This window comes from Lagenorhynchus albirostris, chromosome 11 (assembly GCF_949774975.1).
Source record: "Lagenorhynchus albirostris chromosome 11, mLagAlb1.1, whole genome shotgun sequence".
Classification (NCBI taxonomy): Eukaryota; Metazoa; Chordata; class Mammalia; order Artiodactyla; family Delphinidae; genus Lagenorhynchus; species Lagenorhynchus albirostris.
In genome coordinates, this window is record NC_083105.1 from 65,410,149 (window position 1) to 65,427,816 (window position 17,668).

General features: G+C 44.9%; 2 protein-coding genes across 3 annotated transcripts in view; one reads left to right on the top strand and one right to left on the bottom strand.

Annotated features, from left to right (window-relative positions):
• Nucleotides 1-1,910, bottom strand: part of PCED1B (PC-esterase domain containing 1B) — a 152,922-nt gene extending 151,012 nt beyond the window's left edge. For both annotated transcript variants that reach the window (XM_060166449.1, XM_060166450.1), the window contains exon 1: nt 1,713-1,910. The gene's annotated coding sequence lies outside the window, so the exon portion shown is untranslated. The remainder of the gene's footprint in view (nt 1-1,712) is intronic.
• AMIGO2 (adhesion molecule with Ig like domain 2) lies at nt 1,493-4,897 on the top strand. The gene is made up of 2 exons (XM_060166448.1): nt 1,493-1,971; nt 2,347-4,897. The coding sequence occupies exon 2, from the start codon at nt 2,410-2,412 to the stop codon at nt 3,973-3,975; it is 1,566 nt and encodes a 521-aa protein (XP_060022431.1). The 5' UTR covers nt 1,493-1,971; nt 2,347-2,409; the 3' UTR covers nt 3,976-4,897.
• Nucleotides 4,898-17,668: the final 12,771 nt, after the last annotated feature.

The following is a 17,668-nucleotide window of genomic DNA, read 5'->3' on the forward strand; positions in this document are numbered from 1 at the left end:
TCTGAATGAAGCTGCTCTCACCTGAAAAATCTTAATTTACCAGGTGCTATTTCAGATTCATCCCACAAAAAGCCTAACTAAATTAACGATGCACACAATTCTATTTAAATTTGGCACTAGCCTAGCAGATCTGTGCTACCACATGAATCCATTCATGGACAATGTAGAGAACAACTCTCACTAAATTCACGGTACCGCAAGTGTGTGTGTGTGTGTGGGGGGGGGCAGTTGATTGTCTACGTCATCGCTTCTATTTTTTAAGTAATATTACAAGTTATGTGCCCTGCCCCCAACTGTTGTTCTCAATTTGGTCCTCTTTTCAATGTCCCGCTCCCTTCTGCTTTGGTTAATATCTCTCGTCAGCGCAGTAATTTAGTTCTTGTTAATCCGGATATAACGGCTAAATGGGTCAGTTGGCTCAGTCAAATCCCATCGTTAAAACTGATCTCGGAATCAACCAAAAATGGAGTTTTAATCGAAAAGCTTATCAGCTCCACTCCCCTTCCCCCACCTCATTTTGCCTGATCTTGTCACCTGGCCTTGTCCACCCTGCTTGCAACTTTCCTAGCCTGCCTCTCGCGAAGGGATGAAGAACCTCCGCGCAAGACACCCCTTCTGTCTGGGATCAGCCCTTGTCCGGCGCGAACACATTTTGAAAAAAAAAAAAGTCTGGATCTGGGAATTTTTTTCTTTTTTCCTTTTTCTTTCAAGCTGAATACTGTTATCTTTGCCTTCCAGGCGGAAGGTCGGTTCCAACCCTTCTTTCCTGAGCTTCTCCTTTGCGAACGGGGGATCATCGCTGATGCTTCCTCCTGAGTTGGGAAAGGGACAGAACTTTCCCAGGGAGCTGCGGAGTGTCCCCGCTGCGCTTTCCCGGTTCCTTTCCCCTAGAAGAGATCCTGTTGCACCGGAGGGAACGTGCCCCATTTCTCTGCGCCCCCCCCCGCCCCCAAATGACGGCGGAGACGGAAGGCAGCTTCTGTGTTTGTTTTGTAAATCTTTAAAACCTACTGCACTTAGCGCTTTGCGAGCCCCCTTGGCCTTCGCCCAAAGCAAGCCGTAAAGAGGTCGTGGAGCTCAGCGGACTGGGTGGGAGAGGGAGGCGACCTGCGCTGCCGCGACGAAGTAGGTCTTGAAGGGTGCGACCTCTCCCTCCGGGACTGGGCGTGTCCCTTATCCTCTCCCAACCCTATCACCCTGCTGACCCCGGCTGGGCTCGCGGACGCGACTGGCAGGAGTGCGCGACCGCGTCCTCACGCCGGGGGACGCCGGCCACGGCCTCAGGTGTCGACCCCCGCCCCGCCTCGCCCGCGCGGCCGCTCTCCCGGGACCTGGGAGTGGGGGGAGGGTGGTGGAGTTGGCGGCTGGGCTGTCGGGTGGGGGCGAAGGGGGCGCCGGCCGCTGCCCCGATTGGCTGCGCAGCCGCCCCCTCCCCGCGCCGCGCGCCCCCGGCCCGCAGCCCGGGAGCTGGTTCCCGCTGGAGGGAGGACGTGCGGGGGCGGGACCGGTCTCCCAGCCCCGCACCCGATCCCGGGCGCGCGGGGATAAAACCCGGCCGGCGCCGCCCGGGAACCCGGGCCCTGCAGCCTCCGGTGCGCGGAGAGGCGGGGCCGGGTCCGACCCGCTCCCCGCGCCTCCGCCCCTTGGACCAGGCTCCGGGAGCAAGGCGCCCCGCGCGCGGGCACGCGACGGCCAGAGCGCCCAGGCGGTACCTTCAGCAGAGCAATGAAGAGAGCCGGGGAGAAGCAACCGCAGCCGGCCGAGACGTTTCCTGCGCCCGGGGTTGCTGCCGCCGCTGCGGCTGCCTGAAACTCCCCAAAGTTGCGAGCCAGCGAGAGGCTGCCGCCCGCCGGGAGCTAAAGGGAAAGGAACTCGTAAGATGCCGGAGTGACAGACAGACAGACGCACAGACCTGCAGAAGACACCACCGTCGACGGCCTATCCCCGGAGCCCGTGAGGCTTCCCAGCTCCGTGAGTTGCTTTCTGGACGGGTGGCTTGCTAAGTATTTCCGTGTAATTGTTTATAAGATGCGTTTGTATATTTTTGTGACTCTTGGAGAGACTTAAAAAAAACAACGCAGGATGCACCTTAAAAAACAATTGAGTTTCTGATATTGAGACGGTTGTGTTGATAGAATGGGACTGTAAATGTCTGTAAGCAGGAGTAACCCAGGAAAAATTGCATCCAACAGTAAAAAGGACACGTAGGCTCCCCAGTGTGAAAAAAACCCAAAACCCTTCATTTCAAAAGTTATTGGAAAGAAAGCCAGATATTACTCTTAAGGGCTAACTAGTGCTAGTTAACTTTGCTTTTTTACCCCTCTTTAAATATTGATTGTTTACCAGGTTCACTGGTGGGAGGCTGAGCTGGTGGAAAAGGCGCCTGGAAGAGCCCTAGAGGCGACCATAATGTCTTTACGTTTACACGCACTGCCCACCCTGCCTGGAGTTGTCAGACCGGGCTGCAGGGAACTGCTGTGTTTGTTGGTGATCACGGTGACTGCGAGCCGTGGGGCCTCCGGGGTGTGCCCCACCGCTTGCATCTGTGCCACTGACATCGTCAGCTGCACCAACAAAAACCTGTCCAAGGTGCCTGGGAACCTTTTCAGACTGATCAAGAGACTGGATCTGAGTTATAACAGAATCGGGCTCCTGGATTCTGAGTGGATTCCGGTGTCGTTTGTAAAGCTGAACACCCTCATTATTCGGCATAACAACATCACGAGCATTTCTACGGACAGTTTTTCCAGCACGCCAAATCTTAAGTGTCTCGACTTATCGTCCAACAAGCTGAAGACTGTGAAAAGTGCAGTGTTCCAGGAGTTGAAGGTTCTGGAAGTGCTCCTGCTTTACAACAATCACATTTCATATCTCGACCCTTCAGCGTTTGGAGGGCTCTCCCAACTGCAGAAACTCTACTTAAGTGGAAACTTTCTCACGCAGTTTCCCATGGATTTGTATGTTGGAAGGTTCAGGCTGGCAGAACTGATGTTTCTAGATGTTTCTTATAACCGGATCCCCTCCCTGCCGATGCATCATATAAACTTAGTGCCAGGAAGGCAGCTGAGAGGCATCTACCTTCATGGAAACCCATTTGTCTGTGACTGTTCCCTTTACTCGTTGCTGACCTTTTGGTATCGTAGGCACTTCAGCTCAGTGATGGATTTTAAGAATGATTATACCTGTCGCTTGTGGTCTGACGCTAGGCACTTCCATCAGGTGCTTCTGCTCCAGGATAGCTTTATGAACTGCTCTGACAGTATCATCAATGGTTCCTTCCGTGCCCTTGGCTTTATTCATGAGGCGCAAGTGGGGGAAAGGCTGATTGTCCACTGTGATAGCAAGACTGGTAACGTGAATACCGATTTCATGTGGGTCGGTCCAGATAACAGAGTGCTGGAGCCCGATAAAGAGATAGAAAACTTTCACATATTTCCCAATGGAAGTCTGGTTATAGAAAGTCCTCGTTTTGAGGATGCTGGAGTGTATTCCTGTGTTGCAATGAATCGGCAACGTCTGTTAAATGAAACTGTGGATATCACAATAAACGTGAGCAATTTCACCGTAAACAGATCCCATGCTCACGAGGCATTTAACACGGCTTTTACCACTCTTGCAGCCTGTGTGGCCAGCATTGTTTTGGTACTTCTGTACCTCTATCTGACACCGTGTCCCTGCAAATGTAAACCCAAGAGACGAAAAAATATGCTAAACCAAAGCAATGCCCATGCATCTATTCTCACTTCTGGCCCTGAAAGCGATGCCCCCGCCGATGAACGGAAGGCAGGGGCTGGGAAAAGAGTGGTGTTTTTGGAACCCCTGAAGGATACTGCAACAGGGCAGAATGGGAAAGTCAGGCTCTTTCCCAGTGAAACGGTCATAGCTGAGGGCATCTTAAAGTCCACGAGGGTGAAATCTGACTCAGATTCAGTCAATTCAGTGTTTTCAGACACACCCTTTGTGGCGTCCACTTAATTTTGTGCCTGTATTTTTATGATGTAGTGATTGAATCTCTTCATATTCCGCTTTGTGTGTGGTCTGCAGAAATAAACAGAAGGACAGAAATGGGGTTGTTTTGTTTTTCTGAAATACAACCAAAGGGTCTCTTTCCCTGGTTAATAGGAAATGTGCTGAAGCACTTAGGTTCGTGCCAGAGAAAGATGGGGTTGTTTTTCAGAGTTTAAGTTCTAGATAATATCTTAGTTTTTAGCACCACTGATAATTTCAAAGCTGGCCTGGAGGTGATATCATTGACACTGTCCTTTCACTCAGGATTCTTAAAAGAAAAAATAAGTTCCAAGTATTAGTATTCTTAAAAAAGGGGTTTTACTAACTTATTGGCGCCAAAGTTGAGTTATGTTAAAGAAAAGTGTTGCGTTCATTTTTAAAAGATGTAGAAGGAAGAACCAAGCAGCAATTATTTATAAAGCGCAAAGTAAAGTTAGATTTGGGAATAATTCGGTTCATGCCATCATTGCAGACCAGAGTAAATAGACTATCCTGATCAAATTTACTGAGCAGTGCCGCATCCCATGTGGTGTTAGATACATAGTACAGTAAAGGTACATTTGTTTGACTGTCTTCTTCCCGTTCTGTACATTTCCTATCTTTGTGCAAAAGATCTTACTGAAAGTTTAAAGCCATCATTATCTGTTGCCATAAATATGTAGGTGTCAGTGCCAGAATGTCTGAGTAACTTCTTCAGCCTTTGGTCTAGGACTCTAGTATTTGTTCATATGCTTGTGTGAATGTATGTCTTAAATTATATGAACTGTTAAAGAGATACCACTGTATTGTGCTTTGGACATTTGAATTATTGTAAATATATGTGTTCTGCGACTTGATGTTCTGTTTTATTTGCCTATTTAAAAATATACATCTAAGATGTTTTATGTGATCTGATTTTGCTACTTTTGTGTTAAGCACCCTCTATAGCAAATACCTCTCCAAATTTCTTAGAGTTACAGTACAGAGTTTACTTTTTTTTTAAGAGGGGAAAAGGCTCTAAGGTGCCCTACCCAGTTTATACCTTCTATATCACATTTTACTCTGATACCATTATACATTTCAACCAGGTTTGGAAGATATTTAAGCTCTGATTTTGGAACATGTGAGAGCCCCGGAGACGACCTCCTCATTCCTATCCCTGCTGTGACGTAATCGCGTACCCACTCTTTTTTTTTTCCTTCGGTACGCGGGCCTCTCACTGCTGTGGCCTCTCCCATTGCGGAGCACAGGCTCCGGACGCGCAGGCTCAGCGGCCATGGCTCACGGGCCCAGCCGCTCCGCGGCATGTGAGATCCTCCCGGACCGGGGTATGAACTCGCGTCCCCTGCATCGGCAGGCGGACTCTCAATCACTGTGCCACTAGGGAAGCCCCGAGTACCCACTCTTGACCTAGGTTTCCTCAGCTATGAAATGAAAATTTCAGACTAGGTGATGTCTAAGGTTTCTTCTACCCTGGAATTGATGACTTCCTGGTGGTCTTAGCTCCATTACAGACTTGGACTGGCTTTCTGAAAATGTACCATATGCTGATGGAGGACAGGAATGGGATTAGGCCAGACTAGTGTAGCACTGCCCAGCTCCGAGGGACTATGATTTCGGATCATCAAGTCCAGCTCCTTTCCTTTCTCAGGGATAAAGGAAGCCCAGAGAGGGTTGTGGGTTGTCTGAGGCCACACAGTGAGTTAGTGACAGGGTTGAGAGGAGAGCTCAGTTTTGGGATTCTTCCTGGCGAAGATAAGAGGGTCAAAAAGTGGTTATTTTTAACTATGGGGACGGAGAAGGAGCCAAAGAACGAGATAAAAGAGAGGTCAGAAAATGGCAAAGGAGAGTGAATCAGGGATGTGTTGTCCCTGGGGCCAAGAGAAGAGAATTTTTAAAAGATGGAATTAGGCAACAGTAACAGATATTTGGAGAACTGGAGAACCAGAGGAGGAGGGAAGACTGACTTTGGCAATGTTTTGGGGGAACTGGGTACTTGGTGACAGCTTGGTAAGTGCCAAGCCAGGCTCCCAGTGGCAGATGCTGGTCAGCTGGGGGTTAAGGAGTGGGTGATGTGTGCCGAGGGAATAGGATGTTAGCCACTGCTCAGTCGCATTGACAATTCTTTATTGCCCGGTGTTATTTTTTTTTTTTATATTTTGAGGTGGACCATTTTTAAAGTCTTTATTGAATTTGTTACAATATTGCTTCTGTTTTATATTTTGGTGTTTGGCCCCAAGGCATGTGGGATCTTAGCTCTGTGACCAAGGATCGAACCCGCACCCCTTGCATTGGAAGGTGAAATCTTAACCACTGGACTGCCAGGGAAGTCCCTGCCTCTGCCTTTTAAACACAGACCTCACCAGTTAGATAAGATCCTTCAGCCCCAAAGATATTACAGGAAAACATTTTTTTTTTAATTTAATTTTTTTTTTTTTTTGCCATACTGTGCGGTTTGCGAGATCATAGTAGTTCCCTGATCAGGGATCAAACCCGTGCCCCATGCATTGGGAGCCTGGGGTCTTCACCACTGCACCACCAGGGAAGTCCCTATAGGAAAACATTTTATTCCAGTTCCTGCCATTTAAGTAATGAGGAAGAATTCTGTGATCTGTGTAACCTTTGAAATCATCACTCCTTTCATCATTCATATTTGGAGAATCTCAGACTCAGAGATGCTGTGATTTGTTCAAGATCACAGGGGAGTCTGGACACAAGGGAAAACTCTTTCGAACCACTGACACTCTCCAGCAAGGGGAGGGGCTGCCTCCAGGGGCCGTGATGACCCCAATGCTGAGTGTGAAAGAGCCTGGCTGGCAGGGAGTTTGCAGAGGATCTCTGAATTCAACCTTTTCTCTAGGGTCCTTCAGCCCTCAAACCCTTGCTCCTAAGAAACGCGTGCTGCCTTTGGCAAGGGGACATGGACAGTGCTAGAGTGGGGAGTTTGGAGAGCCTGATCTTGGCTGGTCCTAATCTAGATGCTTGGTTAAAGGATGGGCTGAGCTGAGATAAAAACTAACATACTGGGCTTCCCTGGTGGCGCAGTGGTTGAGAGTCCGCCTGCCGATGCAGGGGACACAGGTTCGAGCCCCGGTCCGGGAAGATCCCACATGCCGCGGAGTGGCTGGGCCCGTGAGCCATGGCCGCTGAGCCTGCGCGTCTGGAGCCTGTGCTCCGCAACGGGAGAGGCCACAACAGAGAGGCCTACGTACTGCACAAAAAAAAAGAAAGAGAGAAAAAAAACTAACATATTTACAACCAAAACAAAACATATATATATATATATATATATATAAAAAACGGAATCACTTTGCTGTACGTGTGAAACTAACACAACATTGTAAATCAACTATATTTCAATAAAAATAATAAAAAAGAAAACAAACAAAAATCCTGAATGCTGCAAAGCAAAGCTTTGTTTTGGACAGGAATAGGAAGGCGCGGTGATGTAAAGCATAGAACTGACTGTTATGATGTGGAATTTTAAGTTCTTACATGTACCTGTTTTTTTTTTTTTTTTTGGTAGTAGCCTGATCACATGTATTTTAAATATAGGAACAGAACTAATTTGTACTTTATAAATTTGTTCCACTCAAAACTTTTATATAATTTTCCTTCTAAGTAATAATCTGGATTTATGTAACTGGGTTATTCTTTTAAGGTACTTAGTATTTTTTATTACACAGTTGTGAGAGAGGTGGATACTCATTGGAAAAATCAAGCAAAGATCATTGATGTGAAATTTTCCTGGGCTTACAATATTTTTTCACTATAATTAGAAGATATTAGGTTCATGATAACAGACTGTCTAGTTAATCATGAGTTACATTTTTAAAATACACTTTTAAGACTTATAATCTGAACTAATGGCCTAAAACATTAATTTATAGTTAACTTCTTCATGAATCCTCACCGTTTGGCCTAGAGAGATTTAAATATGAAAAGAAATTTTTGATTAATTTTTAGCGCTGATTGCTTGAATTATTTGCCCAGAAAACATGTTTTTTCATTTTTCTAAATAAACATTTTTCTGAAATGTTAATCAGAAGGGACATAGGTGAAACTTATGGGGGTGGAAACATAAGAGGGACAAGAAGACGCACAGTCCAGATTCTAAAAAGACGTCTATTTGGATCAACATGCTAAGCACTGTTAAAAGAGGATATAGCCTAAACACCCTGCAATATTGCTGGCTTTTCTTTGCCGTGACTGCTGCTAGATGATTGTCACCTTTTAGTGTCATCTGGTTTACCAAGTGGTCTAACAATAGGTCTAAACCCAGGCTTCCTCATGGGATCACAGGGGAAAGTTAGATAAACAAGCGTTTCTAGCAGGTACCCTCTATACATTGCCCAACCAGAGGTTCTGGTTCAGGCCACCTGAGGTAAGGCCTGAATATCATATTTTTATTTGAAATTTCCAAATAATTATGCTTCTGCTTATTTTGTTGAAACACAGCCAAAAAAAATGGGGCTGTAGCAAATTTTGCATTTGGGGCTCTGTCAAAATACATTATTCTTACTTGCTAATGGATTTATTAATAAAAAGAATTTTAGCGCTCACTTAAAAAATTCTAATATGTTGGGAAAACGAAAGAGTGATCCTCTGATACTAAATAAACTCTAGAGTAAATTGTTGGCTATAATTTGTGATTTCTATTTTTCTAAATTATGAAATACAGAATAACTACTTTGAGATGACTAGATCTCTGATTCTTTCATTTATTAAAACTATTTTTGGCTTGAAAACAGCAACAGCAGATCTGATTCCTAACAATGAGCTTTGGGGCTTTCAAATTTGATTAGATCATAGTAAAGTGAAGGCCTATTCCAAAGATACGAGTGCAGATTTCAGCTACAGAGAACAAACTTCTTTGTTTTTTCAATATATTAGAATAATATTTTTAAAAGAGAGCAGTGAAATTCTTTTCACGGTTTTCTCATCCCTCTTTGCCCAAGAGCCAGCCCCCAATCCATATTTTTTATTTTTTATAACATGAAAATTAGTGTGGAAAGATGATGGTAGTTCGCCCTTGCAAGTATTATTTGTTAGTAACATATAAAATGTAGAACCAAAAACTCTTATAATAACCTCTTGACTAATTGAGAGGACTGCTTACAGGATCATTGTTATTTGTGAATAGATTCCAGAAGGGGAATCCTTTTACAGTGAGGATCAGAGTAAACAGAGTATGGAAACACAGATCCTTTTATAAATTGTAAGAGGTGATATATATATATATATAGATATAGATATATAGATATAGACAGATAGATATATTTATATATATAGATATCTATATATCTGTATACAGATATAGTTAGAGATATGTATGTGTGTGTATATATCATATACACATACATATATACATATATATGGAATTTATACTGGCTTTAATTTATTAAGTGTGAGAATTGGGGTTTATTATTCCTCATTACAGAAGCCCTGAAATGGGAAATATTAACCCCCCCCACTGTTTCAGATAGGAAAAAGAGGCTTAAAAGGGATAAATAATTTTCCCAGGTGACTCAGCTAATAAGTCGTTTTTATCATGAGAATCATTTAAAAAATATCTCTGCACAGAACCCTTAGGGATGTTCTACCAACAGAATAACTATGTAAAGCACGGGCCATAAGTAAACTCATAAATGTAATTAGTGCTCACAGCAAATCTGGGAGAAGAGGAATGAAGGGTTGGGGGATCATAAGTCATTCAAACATAATAAAGATGGAAATTATTATTATTTTTTCCCTTAAAACACAATGAGTCACAAGTAGCAAAATTAGAAATCTACCTAAGAAGATTTGGTTTAATAGACGAAGCCTCCTTAGTCTGCGGGCTCTCTTCAGTCTGGCTGCCCTTCACACATGAAACTGCTTAATATGCAAAGCGAATATCTGCTTTATCATCATAAGTGACATATTCAAGATTTTTAAATGAATAAGTGATTGAGTTCAATTTTTTTTAATTAAAAATGACCCCAATTTACAGGAAAAAATAATCCTATTGGAGGGGGCATCTGATAATTTGCTTTAAATGTCTAGAAGAATGGAGGAGGCAATTCAGAGCCAGTGGCGGATTTTTTCAGCTAATTTTTAAATTAGATTTCTCAAAATAATTAAAAAAATTATTGCATAAGGTAGCATCATCAGCTTACCTGATTAAACTTCTCTATTAGGTAATATATCAGCAAAGTATCAAACATCATACTCAGAGTATGTGTATATATTAAGTGTCTACAGGACGGAGGGAACGAAAAGTGCCCACGAACTGAGACTGAAAAATGAGGCAGGCGGCTGCGTATAATCAGTGGATCAGTCAATTATAGGGTAACTTACAGGGTGGGATTGGGATCCGGCAGGTAACCATCCAGAAGCATTTGCAGCCATACTCCGTACCACTGAGGGGCCATTGAGGCAATTTTGTAGTTAACCTAGGGTAAGGGGGTAGGTGCTTGGAAACAGGACAGGCATTCCTAAGTCAAGATTCATGAATGGGTCACTAGTCTCCTGGGCGCCAGGAATACGTCAGTGAAGGTTTCCATCATTGTTTGGGGCCTAACAGAGCATAGAGGCCACCTGGTCCTAACGATTATTTAAACAATATCTTTTAACTACAAAGCCCTTGACGACAGAGAAGTGATTTACTGCACAGTACAGTCCTGGGTAGGGTCAGCGGAAGGACAGGAGAAATTGTAAGGGCCCAAGATGGTGTCAGTTACACTAACATCTATGCACTAGGATCTTGGCGTCGTGGAGTTGAGTATCATAAGATCAAAGGCCAAACCCTTGGTGATGAGTGGCCAGTGGTAGCCAGGAGAAGATTATTAAGCATTTCTACATAGTGTGGAGGCCGTAAATGATGTATAATAACTATTCTCTCCCCTTAAAGGAGATTACAGTACAACTGAGAGATCAAACAAAAAACCTGAAACAATTCAAGAGTAAGAGTTGATTTGTCTACTAGTGACTAAACTGGCAAATAAGAGATGAGAAGAGGCAGATAATTAGCAGAGACCTTGCTTTACCCTGTTGGGCTAATGTGACACAGGCTTGAACACTGAATAGCCAGCCCATAGATGCTCTGAATGTTACCTTAGCTGGGATCCTTACCTCAGAAAGACAATATTGTAAGGAGGTGGTGCAAACTTAGTTAATAGTGCTCTAAAATGAATGTCAGGGACTCTATTTAAAATTTGACTGCTCATTTATTATCATTTGTGATCAAATCTAGAGGAGAAATAGACCTTAATATTTCACACTGGTCCTTTACCTACACTCACAGCCCCAAACTTCACGTCCATCACAGTTAGAATGAACACTTCTGAATGTCCTAGCCATGTCCCGAGGAATGAGAATAATAACAATGACAGCAGGGAACTCTTCTCAATACTCTGTAATGACCTCCACGGGAAAAGAATCTAAAAGAGAGTAGATGTTTGTATATGTATAACTGACTCACTTTACTGTACAGCAGAAACTGACACAACGTTTTAAATCAACTATACTCCAATAAAATTATAAAAACAATAACATTTTTATATGTTAGCTCCATGATAAGGGCTTTACATATTTTGTCCCATACCTATGAGGAAGGTATTTTTACGTCCATTTGGATCCGGTTTTGTCTGGATCCATCCAGAACCCAGCCTCTTAATGTCTGTACTGTAATATACTAAACTGTAATACTTTCCAGCTCCATAAGAGGGCTTTGCTCATCATGTCCCCTTTGCCCTCTGCTTATCTGGCTTCAGGAGACCTTTCCTCCAGTGGTCTGGCTCTTCTTTCAAGACCCTGTACCCTGTCCCGCAGTGATTCCCCCTCCCCTCGGCAGCTCGCTGCTTTGGCCCTTAAGCGATGCTGGCTTTTATTGTTCTGTCTGTATTCACATTCCTCATCTTCCTGACCGGACCCTCAGCTACTTGAGGAGATGTCTTCTATCCCTTTATCCAGCACCTAGCCCATAGTAGGTGTTTGCATGTCAACTTTTCAATTATATTCATTCATTCATTCAACACACAGTGTTGAATACCTAATACGTGCCTGTCCCTGAGCTCGATCCAGAGATCAACAACAATCCAGCTGCTCCCAGTGTTTGAAGAGAGGCAGAAACACAGCTTTAATGAGGCAAGTGCGCTGCTAGAGAAGGGCCCAAAGACAGGGAGGTCAGGGAAGTTTTCCTGAAGAAGGCATGCCTGAGCGGAGGCTCCAAGGAGGCCTCTGTGTGTGGCGAGGTCTGGTTTGTTGTCCACAGCTGGACATGCAGACAGGATGGAAGGCAGGATTGTGAACGTACTCTGGGGCACTGGGGATTCAACCAGAGCGGCTGTAGGACACACAGCATTGGTGCGCTCGGAACTGCCTTGCAGTGGGCCCCCTTCGGTAGTTTGATCACTTGGTCCTCTGGATGCGGCCCAGCGTGAACCCTTCTCATTCCGCATTCCATCCTCGCTGAAAATGTAGCTGCCGTGTGGTCCTATTTCGTAGCTCTTCAAGGAGGATGCATAGTACATTGGCTCATGTAAAGGCTTATAGCACATTTGGCCAAGCTAAAAAGAGTTAGAAATATTAGCTTCTCTTGTGTAACAATGTGGGCTTCGTACAGTAATGATGAAATAATGCTACTTAATTCAGTTATCACTCTATGGACCAAGAAATACCTCAGAGCTAATGTTTATACAAGCCTCACTGTAACTAAATTTACATTGCTAGCCTAGATATTGATTTGACTAAGCCAGTTTTATAAGAGTAAATGATTTGGGTGGGAAGAGACAGAAAGATGTGACCGACCTGCAGGATTGAATTACAACAGGTCAGGCTGCTTATTGAGTGTTTGTGTGCATTTTTGCCTCAGCTCTGTCCGCTTAAATACGTCTCCAAAGCGTTCATGCTCGAGTGAATCTTTCTAGGAGTCTAGACTTCAAGAGCTATGGCACAGGGGTTTTTGTTTGTTTTGGTTTTCTTTAATCTGTTTCTTTTTTTAACTATATTCTTTTTTCCAAAGAAAAGGATCTTGCCTGAGGTACAAACTTAATGAAAGGCCTGTGATGTGAAAGCCTAAGAAGGCTGTTTATTTTTTATTTGTTTTCAGTTTTTTAATATTCATACTTAATTACAACCTTAGGGAAGCCTTGAGCTCTCAATCTGACCTACTTCAAATAAGTGGAGAAAATAGCCATAACTCCCCTAAGCAACCATTTATAATAACTTTGACTCTTTCCTAAAACCCAGAGGAAATGTCGTTCTTGATCCCGGGCCAAGTTTGTCAGGAAATATTTGTGTTAATCTTATTCACGTAAGGATTCAATTAAAAAAATTATATCATTAATCATAATCTATAATGTGAATAAGGACCTTAAATAGGACTTAATTAGTCCGAAATGAAGTGATTTGAATGACAAATCAAATCACATGTTGATCGTTATTGATTGCTAAAAGAATGTTATTACATTTTTTTTTCTCATTTAATTGGTCAACGTTAAGCATCTTAGGCATTTGACAGGGTTTTGGAAAATGAGATTATATGCAGCCCTGTAAAGGGTCTGAGATTTCCCTGAGGAGCTGGACTCAGGCATCGCCCTTTAAGGACTGCCTGCTTATCGCAATAAGGTGGCTGACTAACTCCCCTGCTATTTGTCACGCAGAGTACTCTCTAATTCTGTTCAGTTTTCAGTACTGCACACTTGGGGAGAAGGGAGAGGCACCGAGCATCCCTTACATCTCTTGAATTTAGGGCCATTGCCAGGATTCTTGCAAGGCAACAAAGCCTTTTCCCACAGGGTCCTAAAGATTTAGAGGAGATGGCGGCAGAGGCATTTATGGGAAATTTTTCCTGGCTATGTCTTTATCTCCTCAGTTTATTTTTGGAAAATGCTTGGAACACGTGTTTATTATTTGCTATCAAACTACCTTAACCATACTTGGCTATAGAAACTCGCCCTCCAGCCCCACCCCACCCTGTCCCTCTTAAAGGCATTCTTGACCCCTGCAAAGTACCAGGCGCAGAGTACGTCACTATCTATGGGCATTTCCATGCAACGTGTTTATATTTGACCTAGAAATGCCTTCTGGGTTGTTGAATAAACGTGGTTTTTCCCATGGTCTTTCTCATCTCAGTCAAATGGCAACCCCATCCTTCCAACTGCTCAGCCCCCAAGCTTGGTGTCAAGTCTGACTCCTTTTTGCTCTCATACCCTATATCCATTCCATCAGTGGGGAAGTCCCCGTGGCTTTACCTTCAAAATTAGCTGGAGGCATCTGACCTCTTCTCACCAGCTCCTTTCCATCCCCATTCAAGCCCCCAGCATCCCTCACTGAATTATTGCTGTAGCTTTGCTGGTCTCCCTGCTTCCACCCTTGTCCTCCTACAGCCTGTTCTTAAAACTACAGCCACCGTGATCCTTCTGAAGCATAAGCTAGCTCATGTCCTTCCTCTGGACTCAGTGTGTCTCAACCCTTGACTACTCCCGGGAGGTACCAGTGGAAACTTCAGAAACACTCCCAGGCCTCGGCTCCATCCAACCATCACTTGGTTTTTTTTTTTTTTTTTTGCTGTACGCGGGCCTCTCACTGTCGTGGCCTCTCCTGTTGTGCTCCGGACGCGCAGGCTCAGCGGCCATGGCTCACAGGCTCAGCCGCTCCGCGGTATATGGTATCTTCCCGGACCGGGGCTCGAACCCGCGTCCCCTGCATCGCCAGGCGGACTCTCAACCACTGCGCCACCAGGGAAGCCCCATCACTTGGTTTTAAAAGTTGCACAGGTGACTGTAAAGCCACGGTTGGGTCCTCATAATGGTCTTCAACCCTTCCCCGACCCCTGCCAGTTCTCTGGCCTCATTGCCACGGCCCCATCCCCCCTCATTCTGCGCCCACCCGTCGGCCTCTGTGCTCACCAGGCACGCTACCACTTTGTGCCTGGAATATTCTTTTCCCGATTCCTGCCTGACTGGCTTTGCCTCCTTCGGGTCTTTGCTCAAGTGTTGCCTCAGCGAGGCCTCTGACCAATTTATTTAAAATTGGATATCCCACCCCAAGCCCACCTTCCCTCTCCCCTTTTTCTGTTTTATCTTTCTGCATCAAATTCATCGCCAACTGACGTCCCATGTATTTTGAATGTTACTGTGGAGTTCCACGAGGGCAAGAATTTTTAGCAGTGTGTGTGTGTGTGTGTGTGTGTGTGTGTGTGTGTGTGTGTGTGTGTGTGTGTGTGTGTGTGTGTGCTGTGTTCCCAGCGCCAAGAACAGTAGAAATAAATATCTGCAAATAAATATTTATCCAATGAGTGAAACACACTCTGGAAGGAGCTGTGAGGCTGCGCACTGAGGTGAGGAAAGGCCACAGCGGGCAAATAGTGCTGACAACAGTTGGTTTCCACGTGTCACATTTTCTACTTTGTCCCACAGTTTGTGACACTCTTCTTCACCCCCCAAAAGAGCGCAAGAAGGTCTTGGCCATATTCAGTGATGAATAAACGGTCTAAATACATCTAAGTCCCATTTCACATATTTTCTCATTATTTAAGGCATCCCGTTTGGTGTTTACAGAAAGATGTCCTGCTGGGTACAGGAGAAGCAGGAAGCGAGCCAGTCTCCTCTCAGCATCTGCTGAGTGAGTGATGCCAATTAGCATGTGTCAAGGGCCTGAAAAGAATCAGACTGGGCTTAAAGGGTATCCGGCAGTAAGCCTGACACAGCTTTAATACACTGTCTCCTATCCTTGGAGCAGGTGTGTTTTGGGTTTTTTTTCGAATCTAGTTGCGTCAAGAGGCATCCTGCCTGCTTTAGAGGCACACAGCAGAGATGCTGTGTTTACTCAGTGACTCCTGCGTGCAGTTAAAGATGAGCTGTGGGGAGGTGGTGTGGTGCGACAGGTCAATTAACTCTTTTCCTTGTCAATACGTGGAAACTTCCAGCAACTTCCATGGCAACATATTTTCTGAATTAGTTCCTGGTATGAGGAAAAAGTTACATTACCACAGAGAACACCAGGCAAAAGGAAAAACCTGAAAGGGGTGGGGTGTGTAACATGAGGGTTGGCCACTCAGAATATCCACCTACTCCAGGGGAGGGTCAAGTGTGTGATGGGAGGTGCTTGGTGAACAGTGAAATGCAAGATGATGGTGATACTCAAAGATGGCAGCGGGGCTTCCCTGGTGGCGCAGTGGTTGAGAGTCCGCTTGCCAATGCAGGGGACACGGTTTCGTGCCCCAGTCCGGGAAGATCCCACATGCCACGGAGTGGCTGAGCCCGTGAGCCATGGCCATTGAGCCTGCGCGTCCGGAGCCTGTGCTCCGCAACGGAAGAGGCCACAACAGTGAGAGGCCCGCGTACCGCAAAAAAAAAAAAAAAAAGAAAAAAGATGGCAGCGACGCCAGCGTTGGTGGCTCATGGGTGGTTCGCTCCTGTAGAGTGGTCCTCTCCTCTCTCAGTATTTTCCAAAACAGCTACTGCTTCTCTCCTCCACCTGGACCCCTCTTTCCGTTCCACTGAGAGTCTGTGTAAGGCTAAACTCAAGAGAGCAAGAATCTGCATACTGCTTTTAGGAGGTTACTCCTCTTGCCGTTTTATACTCTATATGGTTAAAGCATTTTTTTTCAAGTCTGTGCTATTGTCATCTAATCAACCTAATTTCTGGCTATTATAATAACATCGCTGAATAAGGAGTGATGATGACGGCTTCCCTGGTGGCGCAGTGGTTAAGAATCTGCCTGCCAATGCAGGGGACACGGATTCAAGCCCTGGTCTGGGAAGATCCCACATGCCGCAGAGCAGCTAAGCCAGTGCGCCTGAGCCTGCGCTCTAGAGCCCGCGAGCCATAACTACTGACACCGTGTGCCACAGCTACTGAAGCCCGCACGCCTAGAGCCCATGCTCCACAATAAGAGAAGCCACCACAATGAGAAGCCCACACACCTCAACACAGGGTAGCCCCCGCTCGCCTAGAGAAAGCCCATGTGCAGCAACGAAGACCCAACGCAGCCAAAAATAGATAAATAAAATAAATAAATTTATTAAAAAAAAGAAGTGACGATGAAAAAATGAATGGCTAACATTTAGTGAGTACTCACCATGTGGCAGCCCCTGTTTTAATTGTTTTCCACGTAATCCTCTGAACAACCTCTGAATTAGGGATGACTGAAAGCCTCTGACCTGCACGCAAACTGAAGCACAGAGATTTAGAAACTTACCCAAGGTCCTCCAGCCAGTCAGCGGCAGAGCCAGCTCATACACATCGTTTCATTTAATCTAGGCAACGCCATACTGAAGTAAGTACCATGAAGCCATCTTACGTAGGAGAAAATTGACAGACATGAATTACTTACCCAAGGCCACATGACTATTAAGAAGTTAAGATCCGAACCCAAGTTTGTCTGGTTTCAAAGCCCTTGGCTGTACTTTAATTGGTTTCTGGGGTAAAGCCCACTCTTTCTGATTCATTATTAATAGTCTGAATTTGGTATTAGTGTACCTTTGTTGGAGGCAGGCAGCCAGATATCCCTAGGTGTCAGGTAAAGATTCTATCATTTTTAGCTTCATTTTAAAAAACAACCAATTATCAAAGTCTGAGCTGTGGCACCTCAGAGTCTCCAAGAATGACGGCTCTAGGCACCGTGACTGGTCTGTGCACTTGGCACACAGATTCTTGCTGACATAATTGCACAGAAGTGCGCCATCCCTGGGAG